Source organism: Monodelphis domestica, chromosome 6, assembly GCF_027887165.1.
Source record: "Monodelphis domestica isolate mMonDom1 chromosome 6, mMonDom1.pri, whole genome shotgun sequence".
Classification (NCBI taxonomy): Eukaryota; Metazoa; Chordata; class Mammalia; order Didelphimorphia; family Didelphidae; genus Monodelphis; species Monodelphis domestica.
The window spans coordinates 137779209-137800017 of NC_077232.1; the positions used below are offsets into that span (position 1 = coordinate 137779209).

Sequence of the window (20809 nt, forward strand, 5' to 3'; positions counted from 1 at the left end):
GGGTCAAGTGACTTGCCCAGGATCACACAGCTAGGAAGTATCTGAGGGCAGATTTGAACCTAGGACCTCCCGTCTCTAGGCCTGGCTCTCAATCCAAAGCTACCCAGCTGCCCCCTACTGGGAATCTTATGGAGCTTTTGACCTGCTCAAATTTGACCCAATTTCTCCTTTCCTTCCTACTGTGCTATCATAAATAAAAGTTTGGATTGCTGTGACAATCCTAATGAAGGCTCCTGATGTTAACAACCAACACTATAAACACCAGACTCTCAAAACATAAAAGTAGCTTATAGAAAAAACTATTTTGAAAAAACCTTAAGAGTAGATAATAAAGCAGTTAAGTCTTCTATGAAATGAGAAAATATAAAATGCTATTGTTACAAATATTTGCTCTTCTCTTCTAATGGAGTACATTCTCACCTGGACAGCCCTGAGAAGTCAGCTTCTTCTTCTTCACATCTTTCATCTAGTTCTTTCAAAGCAAGGGTAACGTCCTCTTCACAAACTGATTCAGGATAGCTTTCAAGGACTGGGGGCTCTGGGATTTCAGTTTCTTCTAATTCAAGAATTTCTTGACAAATGAGAGATTCTTGCTGTTCTTGTGTAACAAATGCCCTCTCTTCTTCAAAAGCCATACTAAGTTGTTCATTTTTTAATAATAAATTTCCATCCTATAAACAATGAGAGTTTTAATTACATATATATACATATATATATATACTTTTTTAATAAAGTAAATTCATTATGATGTCCACTGTCCAATCCAACCCAACAATCATTTATTAAGAACCCACTATGTACAAGATATTGTGCGTGGCCTTATTGATAAAAAGATAATGAAAAACAAACTCCCCCTCAAGAAACTCCTTTTTCTAGGGGAAATATAGAATAAATGGCACTGCTGCCAGCCTATTTATTTTGATAGTTATTTCTTTATTCACACAATTTTACTTTGAATATCCTTAGATATATTATCTTTAAATTTTGTCTGACTAATGCTAAGTGAGGGGTCACTGGTTCAGTCAATTAAGAGTGTTAGACAAGATATTTCCTTCTAAACATTGTAGAAAACTACAAAATACTGCCAATGTGACTGGAAAATGTACTTGGAAATCTTGTAGCAATACAAATGCTACATCTACTGGTATTTCATTTGAGATTAAAGATTCTTTTACTATTCCAGGCTTATAATAACCATCAACATACATGATTAATAGTTTTTAAATCTTGGATTTGTTTTGAAATTTCCTTTATAAATGATTTGAGAGAAAAAATGTTAGCATGTAAGGCATATAAAATTAATCTAACTAAAAGTTCATTTTTCTGAGATGAATATTAAAGAACAAATGTAGTTCAGTTGCCAAACTCCATAAAAGGAAGTATCCATTATAAAACTTACTTATACTTGTCTCTTCCTAAATTCAATGATGTAACTGTAGTATGCTATAATACTGTGTAGCCCCAAAGGGAAAATAGTATGCTATCATAATAAAGTATTAATAAGAACTATCATTTACATAGCATTCTAAGGTTTATAAACATTTTGCACATATTATCTCATTTATACTTCAGAATGATCCACTGAGATACTATAAGTCTAAGAGGCATTACTATCTTGCCTACTGGATATTTCAACTGCATACTGAATATTATGAACTGAATTTCCTTAAGCATTTCAAATTCAGTATGTTTAAAACAAAATTCATTATTTTTACTTCCAAATCTCCAACTTTCAGACTTCTTTCTTTTTTTCAAGGACACTACCATTCTTCCAGTTACCCAGGTTTATAACATGAGTATTATCTATGACTCCTCATTCTTCCTTTACCCACATATCTAATATATCTCTCATTTTCATTTTTTTTATTGCAATCTTTGAGGAAGAGGTGACCCCTTTCCTCACCAGGGTCAATCCTTCTAGATGTACTTTTGATTCCACACCTTCTCATTCCTCTATCACAACTATTTGCAAAATTATCTCCCATTTAAAATTTTTAATCTTTCATCATCTACTGACTTCTTCCTTACCACTGTCCATCCAAAAGAATGGGAAATTTCTAAATAGTTTACTTATATATAGGATGTGATATTAAAAGATTCCCCCCCTTAATTAAACAATACATTATTCTCATTATTCATTTGAATATTAGTCACCATTGCTTCTGGTCAATCAGACTTTTGGCAATTGTTATAGAACTCTAAAAAAACAATGTTTTTTCATTTCTTTCTAAAACAAGTATCTCAATCAGTTAAGAGACCTCACAATATCTTTACTGTCAATGAGTATGCTACAAATCAATCATTTGCCTGTAGACAAGTCATAACCTCTGAGCATTAGTTTATTCACCTGTGAAATGAATGGGCTGGACTCAATTTTCCAGGAACCCTCCTCCCATCTCTAAATTTCCATTTTGCAAATGGAATCTTCTATTAAGTACTCTATCTTTTAAATTATGCCAAAAGTTAAAAAATCTTGCAAGGGAAAAATGGTATAATGGCAATGTTCTAAAAGTCTACAAAGTTGGGGATATTTTTCTACGATGTAACTTTTAAAAAAATTTATTTAGTCAATTTAGAACATTATTCCTTGGTTACACGAATCATATTTTTTTTCCCTCACCCCACCCTTCCCATAGCTGATGTGCAATTCCAGTGGGTATTACATGTGTCCTTGATCTATGATGTAACTTCTAAGCTTCAGAATGGAACAGTATAGGTTTCCCTTCCTATGGCATGAAACTAGCTTTCCTCCCAACCCTGCTCCTTGACATACTAGATGTCAGACACAATCCACCATTTTGATATTCTTTTACAATGCCCTTCTTCATGAACTCTATTGTCCAGACAAATTCTCCTACTTATTGCTACTCAAATTCAGCACTGCCACTCCCAATTATATGCCTTTTATAGGCTACCTATTCTTTAATTGGAATTTACTATCTCTTCACATCTGACTTTTAAAATTCTTAATTTTCTTCAAGTCAACAAGATTTATTAAATGCTAATGAAGTGCCAGGCACTGTACTAAGCATTGGAAATACAAAGAAAGAAAATAATTGTCTGTTTCCCCCTCTTTTTGGTTATTATATAAAGATTATTCCTCCCCAAGACGGTAATCTATTCATTGTAGCTGTGGTAACATACTATTAATTGGAATATCTGATCAATTTTTTTAGACCCGACATAAGATTTTATTGTTCTAGTGAGCACTCAGTAGGAAAATTCCCTCTCTCAATGCAGGTCAGTAATGCTTCTGATACACAAGAGCGTTAGAGAGAAGGCTGAGGTGCTGAAAAGTCAGGTAAGTCCCCTATATCCCATAACCAGTATGTGTCAGAGGCAGGGACTTTAACTAATGGCTTTCCAACCATTTCTCCAGTTAATTATCTATGCTACTGCTTCTCAAATCAAAGTTAATCTTACTGGTTAAACACTTATAATAGGACCATGACAGTTAATAGTTTACTTTTGCTATTTAGCACAGCAATTACTAGAAGGAATAGGAGCTTTCCACTAAGTGGACACTCTGGATTACTTTTTGATTCTACACTATCTACTTTATAAAGACGTAGCCAGTAGTTTTATTAGAGATGAATTTATGCATAAAATTATTTCTTCCATTTCAATGGAAAGGTGTGTGTGTATATATCCCCTGCAAATACATTTACATTTACATATATATGCCTATATAAAACTTTTTCCCAGTTAAGAGAGAGTGAGGGCCTAAGGTCATAGGGATACAGGGTAAAGCCATGATTTTATTGGTATAGGGAAACTGCCAGTGAGCTATCTCCTTCCACTAGGGTAAGTCAGCATCTTCTCTATGACTTATGAGTCATAGAAAGTTGCCTGGATGTCACTGAAGAGGAGAAGTTGCCTGTGCTAGTAAGTATTAGGAGGCAGGATAGGGCCGTACATTGTTCTAGTTTCAAAGCCAGCTCCCTAGTTACTATGCTATTCAGCCTCTCCTGCTTTGTTTTAAAAAATAATACAAATTTAACAAAACAACTAGGGAAGAAGAAAGCAGAGGGGGTGGAAAAACTTACATTTTGGTGAATTCTGCTTTTCTTTCCCATAATTACATTTCCTTATCACCATCTATCAATTAAGCAAGCCGAAATAAGGGGAGACATCTGATTTATTTATAAAGCTCAGTTCAGATGTTTCCTCATCTCTCTCCCGAGTATACTCTTTGGGGACTTCATCTTGCCTCAGGAAACTCATTATGGAATAACCTCATCACTCTGTAGGTTCTCATTAGTTTTGGTACTCCACCTCATCACTACCCTCTGCTTCTCTCATTGAAGGATGGGGCCATCAAATTGAAGAGAGAGTTCTGCTCAGTTATCTCCTCATTTCTCCTCTGGGTGCACTACTTTGGGACATGCCTGACTTCTCTACCATCCTAGCACTCCCTAGGCTCCCCTACTTCCACTCCCTTTCAGCTTTCTGTTGTGTTTTATCTTCTCCCATTAGATAGTAAGCTCCTTGAGGGCAGGACTGTGTCTCCTTTTGTATTCGTATCCCCAAAATTTAGCACAAAGTCTGGCACACATTAGGTACTTTTTTGTGATGGAGAGAATACCTAAGACTAAGAAAGATGAGATCCTCAAACAAAACATGTATGAAGAATTTGAGAACATTACTTAATAAACTGGAATAATAACTTTAAGTTCTATATCCCCAATAACCTACTTAATGAGAAGAGAATTTATGACAGCCACTATATTTTGGTAACAACTGAGAGAAAATGGGATTTTCTATTCATCTATTTATTTATTTATTTATTTTTGCAAGCTTACTACACTGACACCTATAATGGAGCAACATTCATTTAAAATTTCACCTTTATGCTTATTTTCCCCTAAAAAGCATAAAAAACCATAGTAACTGCATTTAAAAAAGTAATCATCTATAAAAGTCAAAAAAGGCAGCTAAGATACTCACATCTTTTTGTTCAGTCATTAGCTTGAAATCTGGCTTACTCCTTACAGGCCTTTCCAAAAACCATAATACTAGTGTTCCAAGGTCCTTTTTAAAGGATTTGACTGCACCAACTGCTAACACAGCTGGCCTGAGGTTTTAATCCCAATCACAGCACCAATCACATAACCCAAACACAAAGCAAAAAAAAGGAAAAAAAAAGCAGTATTTTCAAAGAAAATAAAAGTGCTGTAGAAAGATGATCACCATCTCCAGAAAAGCATTTAATCCATTAACTTAATGTTATTCTGCACTACAAAATGCTTATTGAAAACACTGGCGATTATTTTTAACCTGTGGGTTGTTTCTCATAATATATCAACTCTTAATTTTTGAGATGACATTAACAAAAAATATAAATTAAGACCTTCCCACAGGTTAGAAATACTGAAGACAAATTAAAAATCAGTGTAACAGATGAACATTCTTTGGAAAGAAAAGAGTAGTAAAAGAGTGCTAAGGAGAGCCCCGATCAGCCATGCGCCAGCCCACCTGTCTCCCCACCTCAGGCAGCTGGCAGTTAGCATTATCTAGAGAAGCCTCCACACTTGGGCTGTCAGCTCTGATCTGAAGCACTTCTTCTGTGGTGACAATGAGAGCTGAATCTTGGCACTGAAGAAGGGAGTCAGGGTGGTCTGGTATTTCATCGAGAGTGGACTCATTGTTTAACTAGGAGGAGGAGGAAAGAGCACAATGTGGTATACATTTAGGAGTCAATAATAATTCTAAAGATGATAGGAAGTCAGGTTTATATTGTTAAGACATTGTGATGTTTGGGTTAAAATCCACTTCAGCAATTTTCTGAAATTTTTCCCATTCTCCTTAAAAAAAAAAACCAAGTACGACAGATGTAACATTCTCAGATAATGCACCAGTTGAACCACAACAACCTTGATAATAAATCAAACCTAACTAACTACGCTAAGAAAACACTAAGAAAAAAACTGGACCTGTGATTTCATTAATGAAGGGAACTCCTAGTGAGGAATAATTTCCTCCATCAGTGCAGATGGGCACCTTCTCTACCACTAAAGAGCTGTAGATGGGTTCCTGAGAAGACCTTCCCTATGTCCCACAGATAGTAAATGTTAGAGGCAAGATTTGATCCTAGGATTTCCTGACTTCAAGGTCAGTTCTTGATCTAGAATACCACAATGTCTTCCATACTAATACTATTACAGTGAAAGTATCCGTACCTCTGATACTTAGTTTTTCATTACTCATCTCTCTATGTCTGTCTCACATCCCTTCAACCAGACTGGGAATTCCACGAATCCTTAAGACTGGGCTTTATACAGCTTCAAGTCTCTCCCACATAGTGTGTGTGTCTGTCTGTCTGTCTGCCTGTCCAATTAAGTGACTTGCCCAGTGTCACAGAGCCAGAAAATGTGGGAGGTAACATCTAAACCCATGACCTCCCATCTTTAGGCCCGGCTCTCAAGCCACTGAACCACCTAGTTGCCTCAGTTTTCATAAAGCATTCTTGATTCCTCTAGCTCAGAGGTCCTTCACTTTTCTTGTGTCATGAAAAGTCCATGGACCCTTTCCCAGAATACTTTAAATTAAATTAAGGAAATATTAATTGTTTTAGAGTATAATGATAATAAAGATGTCAGGTGACTTTTCCCCCCATTCATGTTAAAAACTCCTGGTCTACAGGGATATAATCTTTCCCTCCTTATAGAATCGTCTTTTGTTCTCTCTTGTCTATTCTTTATTGCAATCATTTGTGAATGTGTAGGATGCCTTTATTAGCTTGTAAGCTTCACAAATGCAATTATTATTGTCTTTAGGGATCTACACAAAATAGATGCTTAATGAATGAATATTGGTTGAATTTTTTAGGTTTCCTCTTTTTTTTGTTGTTTTGTTGTTTAGAGCTCTAATCACTAAGACCATTTTGTTTCAATTTTTATCATCTATTCTAAGTTTCTCTCCTGGTCTTATGTTATCTGAAAATGTGGCAGTTAAAGCCAATAAGATCTTTACCCTTAGTGCCATGATTGAATAAAGAAATGACATTTATACTTTCAAGTCTGTGATATAATCTGGAAACAGGATTTTCCTTTAGCCTCCTAACTTTATGAATTATTATCCCCATTTTATAGAAGGCTCTGAGAGATAAAATACTTTGCCCAGAGTTAACAAAGTTTACAAAGTTCAGAAGTGTCACAGTAGCAGGCTTCTCACATGGAGTGTGCAGATTTATCCACTTCACCCCCTGTTATCATTGGGTGACTGAATATGGAAGTGGAAAGAAAGGGAGAAAAGCAAAGCCTGACCCACTGATGCTACTAAAAAGAATGATTCAAGACTCTTATATAACATTGCTACTGATGACTAGACCCTAATGAAAGCAAGTAAAATTTATATACTTTGACAGTCAGGGTCCGAGGGAGAAAAAAATGAATTCACATGTTGATAAAGTAAAAGGTTGAATGGAATTTAGGTCACCTAGACAGGAGAACAGAGATCCTTCTCAGCTGTGGTCCAGAAGTTAAAAGATCCACCCAAGGTCACACAGTAATGAGTGGAGCTGTTACTTGAACTCAGGACCACTCTTTCCATGCACCAAGTTGCTTCTTCAATCATTTGAAAAATTATACACTTACCATCTGGGACCTGGAGAGTATCTGACTTGCTGTTAGTGCTGCTTCCTCTTCTGAGGACTCATCAGTATCTTCCTGATTGGTCAAATTCAGGCTGGGTGTGCTGCCAGAGTACTGGCACTCCTGTAGGGAAGGCGTGTCCCCTTTGTCAATACTGTCCAGAGATCGCCTACGGACGCCCCAGTTGAAATTGTCCATACTTTCACCCTGTAAAACAAGACAATTAGTTACTTGATAACCACTTTTGAAAAGAAAGTATTTGGAAAACACATAACAAGTAGAAATATTGCCATAAACATCATAAACAGAGTTTCAATCAGCCCTTTAATTTTTAAAAAAATGTTATCATATTGTTAAATGTTTGTATTTAACTGGATCAAAACATGATAACCTGTAAGTAACTTTAGACAATGTATAATTCTCTCAACTTTCTATGCATTATGATTTGGGACTAGCTAATTCTAATGTCTAAATCATGTATCTGCACTAAAATAGAGACATAAGAGACTATGAAAGTACAGACAGACACTTCACAGGTGACAACAGATTAAGCAGCCCCTACACCAGGCTGCAACTTACCTGCAGCTCCTGGTTAGCAAAAAGGAAAACACACATAATTAGAAAAACGAAGACAAACATTTAAAAACATTCTCTAACTTAGGGAAAATGACTTTTGATTTGCCAATAGTAAAAGACTGATTCAAGCTCTGGATTAAGCTTTGTTTGGAACACCAGCACGGCCAGTCAAACTTCTCTTTTTTTGTACAAAATAGTATGGAAAAGTTAGAGACAAACAACTGAAACAACATTTTTGTCTGGCTAAACATACAGAACAAATTGGTCAATGAATTTTTAAAATTCTAGTTTCACACAGACTTACTACTTTGTGACGAAATATTATAATGACTTAAACTGTTCACAGTCAAGAACAACATAGAGGGTTCACAATTTAACGCTGCAGAAAGGCTATGCCTGCTTTTAAAAAGTCACTTCCTATGTCGGTTTAAACATTTTACAATCAAAATCAAAATATAAATGAATAATCTATTCCCTTGTTCCAAAAGGTCAGAAGGAAATGTAGGAATTAAAATTCTTACAATTTCTCTAAAGTCTTGTGAAGACAAATTGCAAAAATTTAGCTAACAAAAGGATTCACCTCTAAGAATATGATATGACACAATAATCATGACATGCAATAATAATTTTTGCTAAAAAGTTTTGAAATTGTATAAAGCAGGTATAAAAATTATCTTCTTGATTATTCAAAGTACAGGCATATCCTGCCTAACACCGTTAATTGGTTCTGTGAAAACACAATGATAGGTGAACTGATTTCTCAGGAGACAATTCCTTAAGCTCAGTGTGACAAAATGTGATCAGGTGAACAACATGTATTACAGAAGTTTTGTGACTATTTCTATTCATTTAACAATATTATTGCAAAATGCCCTGGATCTGGGCCTCCTTATGAGTAAGTAATGTGCTTATATTTTCATGAGGCCTCAGATAAGAGCAGGTCTATTAGTATTTTGGAAGCCATCTAGAAATTTGTTTTGCTGCTTAAGAGCAAATTTGAGAAAAAAAGAAAAAAATTAGGAATAGATCTAGAAATAAAATAAACTTCTTAATGATCTCTTCCAAAAGACTGTTGGCATTAAAGTCCTAAAAGGAGTTTTCGTACCTTAAAGATTCTTCAATAGGAAAAACATCTACTTCAACACTATAATACTGTTAGGGAAATAGGCTGATGGAAAATTTAATTCAAGAATCTTTTATTTATGTAAATCCTCACATTTGATCTAATATTACTGAGCTAAAAAGAAACTACAAAGGAATGGAGGGATTAGTAATGGTGATGGGGGAAGGCAACAGCTTGTTCTATTCAGTCCAATTCATAGTACATTTTGCTTTACATAGGAAGTGCTAGTTGAATTCCTTATGCTGTTTAATACACTTAAAACTTTTGAGGAAATAGAAACCTTTATAGTTAAAACATCATAAAGGAAAAGGATTCTTGGACAAATACAATTTGAAATTTGAAAGGAGATGGCTACATAATACTAAAGCAAGAAACTGGGAATGTTAAAGGGAAAAATATTCAGGGCTTTGCCACTGAGAAGAGTTCAAGAGGAGAGGGCAGAAAGATAAAAATGGTGACATCTTTAAAAATGTGATAAAAATTTTTTTTTCAAATTCCTTACCTTCTGTCTTAATATCAGTTCTAAAACAGAGAAGTGGCAAAGGCAAGGTAATAAGGATTAAGTAACTTGCCCAGCTCGAAAGTGTCTGAGGCTAGATTTTAACCCATTTCCTTCTGACTCCAGGCAGACCTGGCATTCTGTCCACTGTGCTATGTAGCTGCCTCAAATATAATCAATCTTAAAAATAATATGTCATGCTTCTAGTAATTAAAACCATAATATTCTTTTCCTCTTGTGGTGAGTAAGAATCTGCATAACTATTGATAGTTACTTAAACACATACATAAATTACTTTTGAATAATGAATTCACAGTATATGGGTTTTTTTTTGGGGGGGGAGGCTATATTTTAATAATCTTAGAACTTTACAAGGTTAAAAAGCAAATCTTTTCAATTAAAAAAATAAATTTAAATGCTTAAAATGTCTATTTAAAAATCTGTTTCTCCACTTTGAAACATTGTATATAATAAATAAAATGACACAAAAAGTTTCTCATTCAATTATCATCCATCATGAATAATAAACTGGTTCTTACAATTAACTTTCACAAAGGACAAAATAGGTATACTTTTAGTTCTCAGACAAACCTGATTTCTAAGTATGCTAACATTTACAACAGAAAATCCAAATCCTTACCTCGGCATCTTCCAGCTCAACATCTAAAAAGTCAAAATCCTTAAAAACTCCAAATTGCTGTTCACTGCTATTGTCCTCCACAATTACTTCCTCCTCCTGAATTATTTCCTCTGTTGTAGAAATGAGACTTGTCTGTTGGTCTCCAACTTCCAAATCCTCATTAGAAGAAAATACAACCTACAGAGAAAAGAATAGAACAATGTTGTGGATCAGAGCACAAATCAACCCTACTCTAAATGGATAATGGCTTAAGAGGCATAATTTTTTTTTTTCAAACCCTTACCTTCCATCTTGGAATCAATATTAGGTATTGGTTCCAAGGCAGAAGAGTGGTAAGGACTAGGCAATGGGGGTCAAGTGACTTGCCCAGGGTCACACAGCTGGGAAGTGTCTGAGGCCAGATTTGAACCTGGGACCTCCCATGTCTAGGCCTGGCTCTCAATCCACTGAACCACCCAGCTATCCCAAAGAGGCATATTTTTTTAAAAAAGAGTTTCTTAACTGACCACCAACTGTTATAAGGAACAATACTTTTCCTCTCAAATTTAATACTATAAATATAGTGGCAATTAGTGCATGAAAACAATGGGAAGGAATAATATGTGTTTCTTTGTGTGGATAATATGATTTTAAAAATATCTACTGTGACCTCACCGATGGATTCTTTGGAAGACCAGACTCTGGACCACAGAGGGACAATACATTCATTAGTTTCTCTCTTGTTCTTCTCTGGAACAGAAAAGTAGCATTCAGTGTCAAAAGATGACTTTTAAAAACCTATCTATGTTAGCACAAATTTGGTATAGTGGAAAGGGCAGGGCACTAGGGAGAAGACCTGGCTCTGCATCCCCACTTTGTTAACTTTTATCAGGCCAGGCACCTAACCTTACTGTCCTACAACTATGAACTTACTGCTTCCCCCTAAGATCTTCGGGTTTTACCATCTATATGCCTTGCTCTCAAGTCGTTGCCTTGGCATTGTCATCTTGTATAACTTAAGGACTCCTGGGCCTTGCCATCTGCCTCAACACTCAACATTTACGGCTTCTCGGGCTTCTCCTAGACCCTACAGCTGAACTAGCCTTTATGTGTTACTTCCCTCCAATGAGATCGTGATCATCTTGAGAGAAAAGACTTCCTTTCCTTCTAAATAGATATTTCCAGTTAGAAATGTAATTGGTACAGAGTAAGTACTTACATTATTCCCTTCCTTACTCCTCCTCCCTCCTTCTGCCCATTCCACTTTCCTTCCCTTTCTCCCTCATTTCTTTCTTCCTTCTCTTTCCCTCCCTTCCTCTTACATACCTGTGATAACTGTGGTCTCTTCCAGCTAACAGGCACAAGGGCATTAGAATTAGAACCTGATGAAGTTGAAGAGGTACTTCGAGTAACTGCAATGACTTTTGGTTTTCCATTTCTTCCTGCTGCACTATGTTGATCACCATATTTATTTCCAATAATTGGTGTCTACAAAGAAAGAGAAAAATAAGCTTGACTCAAATAATTCAAGACACAGAAAGTATAAATGGTAGAGAAAACAAAATTTCTAAAAATCAATCTAAGAAATGCCATAACATTAGAAATTCTTCATAGTAATAACTCACCCAGAGTTATCACTCATTTTACTTGCTAGTTTATCTCTTTCAACTTCCAAGGCCCAAACAAAAAATGCATGTGTACTTGCTTAAACACATTTCTCTTCATTTTCTCTCATCAAGGAATCAAAAATACATACTGCCAAGATTTACATTTTAGTCAGATAAGATTTTGATAGTCTTAAAAAACACTGTTTACATTCTGTTGTTGAGAAAACCCCCAAGTATACACACACACACAAAATTAGGTTGGACTTGCATGTTTTTATACTACTTAAATTACTTTAAAAGAATTACCTCAGATATATCAAAATGAAAATCTAATGTCTTTCCAGGCAACTCCTTGGAAACATTATTAAAAATTTTTGTGAATGATATTTCAGGAGAACCCATATCACTGCCATAACTCTTAGGGATATCATTAGGGACAACAAGACTTGCAGATCGGGATACCACCAGTTTTAGTATGTTGAGTGCTTCTTTCCAGTATGGACTCTAATAAGAAATAAAAAATATAATAGTTACAGAGTCGAGGAACCCTGGAAAACATTTCTTACTAATTTCCTCTTCAAGATAACAAACAGATATGGTAAGCATATGCAAAATAGAATCTAGATATTCACTGCTCTTGAAAGATTTCTAGGGTACAGGAAAAGACCCTGAAGAAGTGGGACATCTGGCTGTTCTTCCCCAAAGTTGGAACATGCACATATATAGCACATAAATTTTAAAATCACATGCAGTAGGATATTATTCATTAAATTGACATCATTGAGAATGGTATGTTACTCATGAATGAGTCTTAGCTCTTTAAGTACCAAAAACTCCTTTTTTAAAAATAGCTAACATTTTTATAACACTTATTATGTGTCAAATACTCTGCTAAGCACTTTATGATAATATGACCTGATCCTCATAATAACCCTTGAAGGTTTTTTATTCCCATTTTATTGATAAGGAAACTGGGATAGAGGTTTAAGTGACTTGTCCAGAATTATACCATCAGTTAAGTGTCTTAAGGCTGTGTTTGTACTCAGGTCTTCCTGACTACAAGATGACCACTCTACATTCACTACTGCACTTGGCTGATCCAGTTTTTGGCTGTGTTCCAGAGAGATTAGATGACTTTTGAATAGATGAAAGGTAAGCACAGAGCAGTATATAACCATGCAGGAAAATATCCCTGCCCTAAAGAAGCCTTTTAGTTTCCCTATGTCACCTATTCTGTGCAAAGGGTAGAGGAAAAAGACAAAACTGAAACAGGAACCCCTGTATTACAGAAGACACTCAAGTCATTAATTATTTTGTGAAACACAAAGACAAATGCCATTTCTATTTTGTAAGTGTTTTCTCTAGTACACTAAAAAAAAAGGAGGGAAATACAATGTATGGAAAGGAAGGCAAGGATTGAAGAGGAAATCATATAAAAAGTGGTCATTTAAAAACTTAGCTTAGAACAGGAAGGTATTATATAGTAACTAGCCTTCTAGTCATTGTTTCAGTAAAGGGTCCCATAAGCTGCTACGGATAAAAGGGCAAAAGCTTTTTTCTATCCTGTCCTGACAAGATAGGTGGCCTTGGAAACCTCTTTTACTTCCAAATCCATGTATAATCCTTATAAGAAAGAAATAGGTGGTATTCATTTTTATAGTTATCAATATAGACATCATTATATTTCAATATCATATATATAGTGATATCAATATATATGTATATATTCCCACAACCACAAATCAACTTTATTTTTAATAAAGAATTATATAGAAACTTATTTTATCTTTAAGAGGTTCAAGAGAGTTGGCCTATTTTATTTCAAGATAACACCGATAAATTTGTTCCTATAGATAACCCTGAGATAAGAATAAGGACAGCTAAGATTTGTTTTCCCAGATTTATTACTAGTAGAATACTTTCGTAACAGATTTAATAAGATTTCATACTGACACAATATATCCAAAACTGGTTAAAATGAACACTTGTTACTAAGGAGTATAAAAAAGTACTTAAAATTGAGTGTTTTTGTAAAGTAAACTTTTGAGATTAACTATATTTAAATTCACAACAAATTGGGAGGATGAGAACACATGTCAAAAGCATGAAAATCAAGTACTAATCCTATGCTAGGTAAGACAGCAAATAACCAAATATCTGTATTTATTCCTTATTGTAAAAATGGAGATTTGAACCCCGGACTTCAATCCCCAGAAGTCCTTGCTCTAGTTCCCAAGATGCCCTCTCATCTCACTGAAATTTCCACCTGGGTGAGATCAAAATTTCTATTTAACTGGCTGTAAAAGCCTACTGAATTCTCTTCCTACTTCCGCTTCCAAGCAGACGTGTCTCTCATGATGTAAGTGAAATTGAATGGGTCTTTCACCCCTCCTAGGCACATGCTTTCTTACTTGTATTTTCTTAAATTCTTAATCTTTAATAAACCTCATAAAATATAATACTTCTAGCAGAGAAACTAATTTTTAAGCCACATTATGAAATAGCATTTTAATGAATTTAAGATATTCTTAGTAAAATTAGTTTTTAAAATGTTGGATTGATAAAATTATAAAAGGATGAGGCCATAAATTAAGTTAGTGGGTGATATTCCTAGACTTTGATCATTGTACACAAATTACCCAAGTAGCTGGGAGATATTTCACAAAGGTTTTAAAAGAAATTCACATATTGATGGTGACAAATTAAGTGGTGTGCTTTCTTGGGTATACCTCAAGAACTTTGAAAATTTACCTAAAGTTTTTTAGGGTTAATCTTGAACAGGAACTAGAAACTTTTAAGGGGAGAAACATTTTGTTAAGCTTCTTGTAGAAAAGCATTTTATATTATATTTATACATGGTTAATTGATGCTAGAGAGCTTTTAAATTGTCAATATTTGTACTGTGACATTCAAAAGGATCTGTAATCTCTGTGTGACTCTTATCCATATTCTCCCAGTTTGCCATACAGATTACTTTCTACCAACCTCATTCTGGCTGTCTGCCTGTGACTCCTTGTTCTTGCCAAATGACCAGACCTTTTCCTCCTCTTATTAAAGAAGTATATGGAAAGTTTCAGTTGCAATGCAGATGGAAAAATTTGGTGGTTATTCTAGGATACAGCAGCAATGCAAATGGTAATGTCTTTCCTTTAATGTCATCTTCACCAATAAAATCTTAGTTTGTAGTACTATACTGTATTGTGCTGGCAATTTGTACAATTTATCTGACTGTTAGCTAGAACTTTGTTTTCTGAATCTTCAATAGGCAGGATGCTAGGACATGCTTCCCAGGTGATGGCTTCAGGACACTGAGCTATATTCATCAGGACCTAAGGGGAGATGGTGGTCAAGGCAGTAGATCTGGTTTGACTTTCCTATTATATGCCACCTCATCTTATCCTTAGAGGGACTTGATATTTCAGACAGACTGGCTTGATTGTCCTATTGGTGGGACTTGGTTGACAGCAGATGGGACAAGTGGCCTCTATTTCACAAGAATAAAGTGCTTCTTTTGCCCAGATGATGGTTTGGGGTCAAGGTCTGGACTGCAATTGGGACCAATGGTCTGAGATTGGGATTGCCACTCCCAGGGCTCCTAAACACAAATGGTCCTTAAGCCACTGATTCTATATGTTTTTTTCAGTTGGTGAGTAATTAGAGTCAATGAAGAAAAAACTCTATACTTAAAAAAGCAATGCCATATAAAAAAAGCTGTGGTGGCACTGAGTCATCCATTTAATCAACTTTGTCCTGGCCCAAGGACTATCACTTAAGTACATGACTGTCAATAATGAAAATGTCCAGATAATTCTGGAGTCACTATGAGAATGTTATTGTAAAAACCATATTTAACATTAAATAAACTTGGGAATAAGGGGAAAGAATAATCATTTTGCAGATAAGTAATTAGGCTCCAGGCATTTGTGTACAAGCTTTCTGTAAAAAGCCAAAATTTCTCCAGGGACAATACCTCCAATAAATTACATTAAGAGTTCTATTCCAAATGTAAAAGAGATCACCAAGGGCACAATTGTGTAAATGACTGGCATCATCTAACGAAATGCATTAAAAAAATAGGAACTTAGAATCCTGGTATATTTTGGAGTGAGTTGCAAAAAGATGTTTGATGTTATTACTTTTGTTTATAATAAGAAAAAGGAAAATTCAAGAAGAAATGAGATATTCTCTTTAAAGAAATATAATTTTTATACATTAAATTTCTTATTCTAGTTTTGGATACAGAATAGAGTTACTAAAAAAAAAAGAAACTATGCCTTGCAAATATTTATATAGTGTTGTACATTTTACAGATCTGGGAACTCTAGTGAAAGCTCAGGAATCTGGATATTTAGCTGTACCTTAATTACAGAATATCTTAAAATATTATATTGATTTGAATTCAAATGCTTATCAGAGGTAGCTAGATAGCACTGTAGATAGAGCACTGGGACTTGAGTCAGGAAGACAAGTTCAAATCCAGACTTAAACATTAGCTGTGTGACAATGGACAAGTAACTTAACTTCTGTTTACCTTAGTTTCCTCATATGTAAAATGAGGATGGATAATAACAGCAACTATATCTCAAGGTTGGGGGGAGGATCAAATGAGATTATATATATATAAAGCACTTAGCACTGTGCTCGACACACAGTAGGTGCTATATTTGTTTTAGCTGCCGTCACCACCATCATTATCACCACCACCACCACTACTATATTTGTTACAAGGGTTTTTTTTTTTAAACTCTTCATTGATGGGAGGATTTGAAGAAAAAGAAAATAATTTATGTTATGTGAATAAAACTTAATAATAAAAAAAGCAAAATGGAAAAGTTTTAAGTCAAAACAATGATTAAAAGCATTTCTACATACAAATAAGCAAAGGACCAAATAATTATCCTGTTAAAGTCTGCTTTCTTTGCTAAATTAAACTTATCCACTGGAATGCTGAATACCAATTTCCTTAATAAACTTATTAATAGTTCAAAGCTATTATTATTATAGCCAAAGTCATCAGGAATTTCAACTGGTCAAGTCAGTTTTAATACTTGAGATTAGAGATGAGCATATCTGAATTTCAAGTTAGAAGACTCACCTGTACGTATTTCCCAATAACTTTTATGATCTCCAAATTAAATTGTTTCACTGGGGCCGTGGAGAGGTCAATATGACTCAGAAGACTATAAATGATCTGTAGTAAAGACTGCTGCATACTGGACAGTCCTTTTTCTAAAAGCTAAAAAAAATTTCATAAAGTTGTACTTTAGCCAAGTTCTAAGACAGATTACAAATCAAGTTTCTTTACTGGACCGGGATTACTTAAATTACTTACATATGATATTTGGAAAAATATATATATCTATACCATATGAAAATCTAAATAACAATGATTAAAAGCATATGATAAATTAGGCTATTTACAATGTGTATGCTTAGGACTGATAAAAAATAACAGCATTTAACAATATGATACTTTGGGCTGTTAAAATAAGACATTTGTCTTAATTTGGTAATCTAAGGGTTTGAAAGGAGGCTATAATAAAACCTAGAGGACTATACTGAACTATCAGGTAGGAAAAATGTTTTTATTTTAATTTTCTGTGTTTCTGAAGATTTTTTGGGAAAACTGGACTTTGCTTATTTTTGTGCTCACTACCATTTCTTAGCACATCCATTTTTAGTAACAAATAAACATCTTAACTGAGACAACTAAATATAATACATGACGGAGATAAAAAAATAAATATTTGGTCAGAGGTATCTATGAACCATAACAACAGAAAAGCTATACCTTTACTATACTTCTGAAAAACACTTTGGCTCAGTGACAGTTAGTGGTTAATGGGCATGGGTCTGTCCTGGAATCTCTAGGGAGATAGAAAGAGGCATTTGCCAAAGTTGAGTGCTGGCCTAGGATATGTGGTCTGTTTTAAAGTGGGTTTCAATATAGAGGATTTGCAGAAGCCAGTTTCTTTTTTAGGATAATTCAAGAGGAAGCTAGGAATTGGGAATGATATATTTGCTTCATATCTCAGAGTATTGCCTTTTAAGAGAATCTTGCCCTTTTGGGATTACTATTAAGAAGTAGGTGCTAGTTGGGATATGTCAATTTTAACATACTATGAACTTACCAAACTAAAAAGGGCTATTTACTATCTTTAAATATGAACTAAAAATCACATATTAGCCCTGTTCACATTTATTATTGCTGGCACAGCAATTTACTAGCAGAGAAGCTAATGCCTAATGAAGTTCTCTTCTAGTTACCAGTGCTACAATATCTTCCATTTTTGTTCAAATCTTTACTTTCCTATATGTACCCTTAGGTCTGGACTCAGACACAGGTTGAAATTCTGGGCTACTAATCAGAAATTTTGCGGAGGGGCCCAACAGTTTTCATTGATTGCAAAATTGAAGTTCTGATTTGAAAGGAAATTTTGGTATTATTCATTGTCATGTTAGAGGGGTTTCTTGGACAGAATTTATAAGTAAGGACCCAGAAATTTCTTGTAAAAATATGATAATTTTTATGGGTGATCTAAAGGTAACTTTTTGCTATTTTGAACCACAATCAGATTTCAAATGTGGAGAACTTACAGTACTTTATTATAAAAATTTATATAATAGATATTTCTAGACAACACATATGCCTATAGGATGGACTACAAAGCAGTGAAATTATTATTCTAATTCTCTAAATGAAGAACACTTAAAGACTTTGCTGCCATTTTGAAGGTAAAAGAAGTTTACAAACATTGTTCAGGCTAGAAGCCTACCAAATCATTCAGCCTGTCTATTTTAAGAGAAGGCAAAATTTTCTTGCATTCAAATTTGTTGACTTCAGCCAATTAGTACTTTGAATATCAGTTAGATATGGGAGCTGGAGCTATTATAAAAATGTGTTTAAATAAAAAATCTTGCCAAATTAAAAAATGATGGGCAAAACAACATTTTAAGGAAAATTTACCTCAGCAAGGTAAGTTACAAGATTAAATGTAGTTTCTGAGAAGGAATCATGTAGGTATCGACATACTACATTAATCCAATTTGAGCAGTCCCTGGAGTATGTATGTGTACTGTATAAACTCATCATATGTGCCAAATTGACAAGCGTTGGTGATTTTTCTTCTGCACAGACCTGGAAAATAAATATATTTCATTAAAAAACAAAATAACAACAACAAAAGACAGTAAGTCTAAACTCATCAAGGCAAATTATTACTTTAACATGTTTAAATTAAAATAAAGTACAAGTATGCACTAATAGGGTCATAGGAAATCTGGTCTACTCTAAAACTTCCCAGTTAGACATTGAAGGAAATAATCTTATTCAAGAAGCACATTTTTCATGGTTTCTTACGTATCTGAGTAAGTCTAGAGAGTCCCATTTAGTTCTGAGTTCTGGATTCCAAATCAATCATCCCTGGGCTCCACACCATGTCTGAAAATCACCCATGGTCATACAGCCAAGGAATTCTTTTGACAAGACAATGAAGGAAATTTGACATTTCTGAAACTCACCTGCTATTAGATATAGCTTTAAAAATATTATAGTGGCATGTCAGGACATTAGAATATTGTGGGAATGGAATATGCCATATTAAATTACTGTTTATATCAATTTATTTCCTTCAACTCAAACCCTATTCTGATGAGTATTGAGGTGATCCTGGGTTCTGGAATTCTACACCAGGAGAACTAAAGCTCTGCTAGCTCTTACTTATGAGAAATGCTTGTGAAGATTGGATTTAACTCTCTCCTGATTGTAACAATGAAGGTACTTAGCTCTTCCTTTATAGTGAAGCTAGAATTGTAAGCTACAATCTATTTTTAGGTTTTAACTACAAAAAGGTGTTAAGTAACTACAAAAGGTGAACTTAACAAAAGAGGATTTAAGTAACCCAAAAAGATTTAATCTAACCAGAGAAGGTGAGAACTAAAGAATGGGTAGTCCTAGAGAAAAGCATCTGCTGTGATTGGTAGATATGAAAATTTAGAGGAGGAGAAACAAGAGAAAAAGGTCTTTAAATAGAGGGAAAAAAGACTGAATACACAGTCAGTCACCCTAAGCTTGGAGTTAAGGATCAGTTCCTTGGAGCTGAAGGGAAGACTACATTCAGACAGTCATTCACCAGGGCTTGGAGTGAAGGAGGGAGGAGCGCCTGGAAGACCAACACCCATACTTCTTTTGCCCATTGGAGAGTGAAAAGCTTTGAGAAGCTTTGGAGGCTTCACGCCTCCAGGTAAGGCCCATAGTTCTTAAGACTCTCTTCCCTTGGCTGGGACAAGAAGCCAGAGTATACCTTCTCTCCTTCTCCTTCTCCCCCTCCCCCTCCCCCCTCCAAGTATGAACCGAGTAAACTGGCTCTATGACTATTATTTATGGACAATCTTAGAATCCCATGATCAGGATGATGGTACAGGCTTATCATTTCTGCTACTAAGAGAGGCTGATTTTGATGGTTCACTTGAGTTCTTATATGTAGGAAGGCTAAAGTTAACTGAATGTTTTCATTATGTATCAGTATGGTGAGCCCATGAGAATTAGAAGCAGGGTTTGTGGAACAAGGAGGTGGGGTGCCAGTTTGTCTAAGCAGGGGCAAATTGGCCCAAATTAGAAGTGGAACAGGACAAAGATCAGGAGTCAATCTGCAGTGGATAGGGATAGGGCCTGTGAGTGGCTTCTCTACTCCCAGCCTACCTGGGCAAGATGAGGAGACTCAGTCACAGCCTCCTTCCTCCCTCCACAATAGATGCACAGACAAGAACTAAGCCCATGTCTCCTAACTCTAA

General features: G+C 35.0%; 1 protein-coding gene across 15 annotated transcripts in view; it reads right to left on the reverse strand.

The window, feature by feature from the left end:
• FRYL (FRY like transcription coactivator) overlaps positions 1-20809 on the reverse strand; it is a 309155-nt gene that overhangs the window by 23008 nt on the left and 265338 nt on the right. For 9 of the 15 annotated variants that reach the window (XM_007496478.3, XM_007496477.3, XM_056802595.1 and 6 more), the window contains 9 exons: positions 18984-19154; positions 17112-17252; positions 12323-12520; positions 11736-11897; positions 11085-11159; positions 10431-10607; positions 7596-7799; positions 5476-5652; positions 421-671 (listed from right to left, as the gene is read on the reverse strand). In XM_007496478.3, the coding sequence (XP_007496540.2) occupies positions 421-671; positions 5476-5652; positions 7596-7799; positions 10431-10607; positions 11085-11159; positions 11736-11897; positions 12323-12520; positions 17112-17252; positions 18984-19154 (1556 nt within the window). The remainder of the gene's footprint in view (positions 1-420; positions 672-5475; positions 5653-7595; positions 7800-10430; positions 10608-11084; positions 11160-11735; positions 11898-12322; positions 12521-17111; positions 17253-18983; positions 19155-20809) is intronic. The other 6 variants (XM_016423259.2, XM_001364319.5, XM_056802591.1 and 3 more) reach the window with 1 other exon arrangement.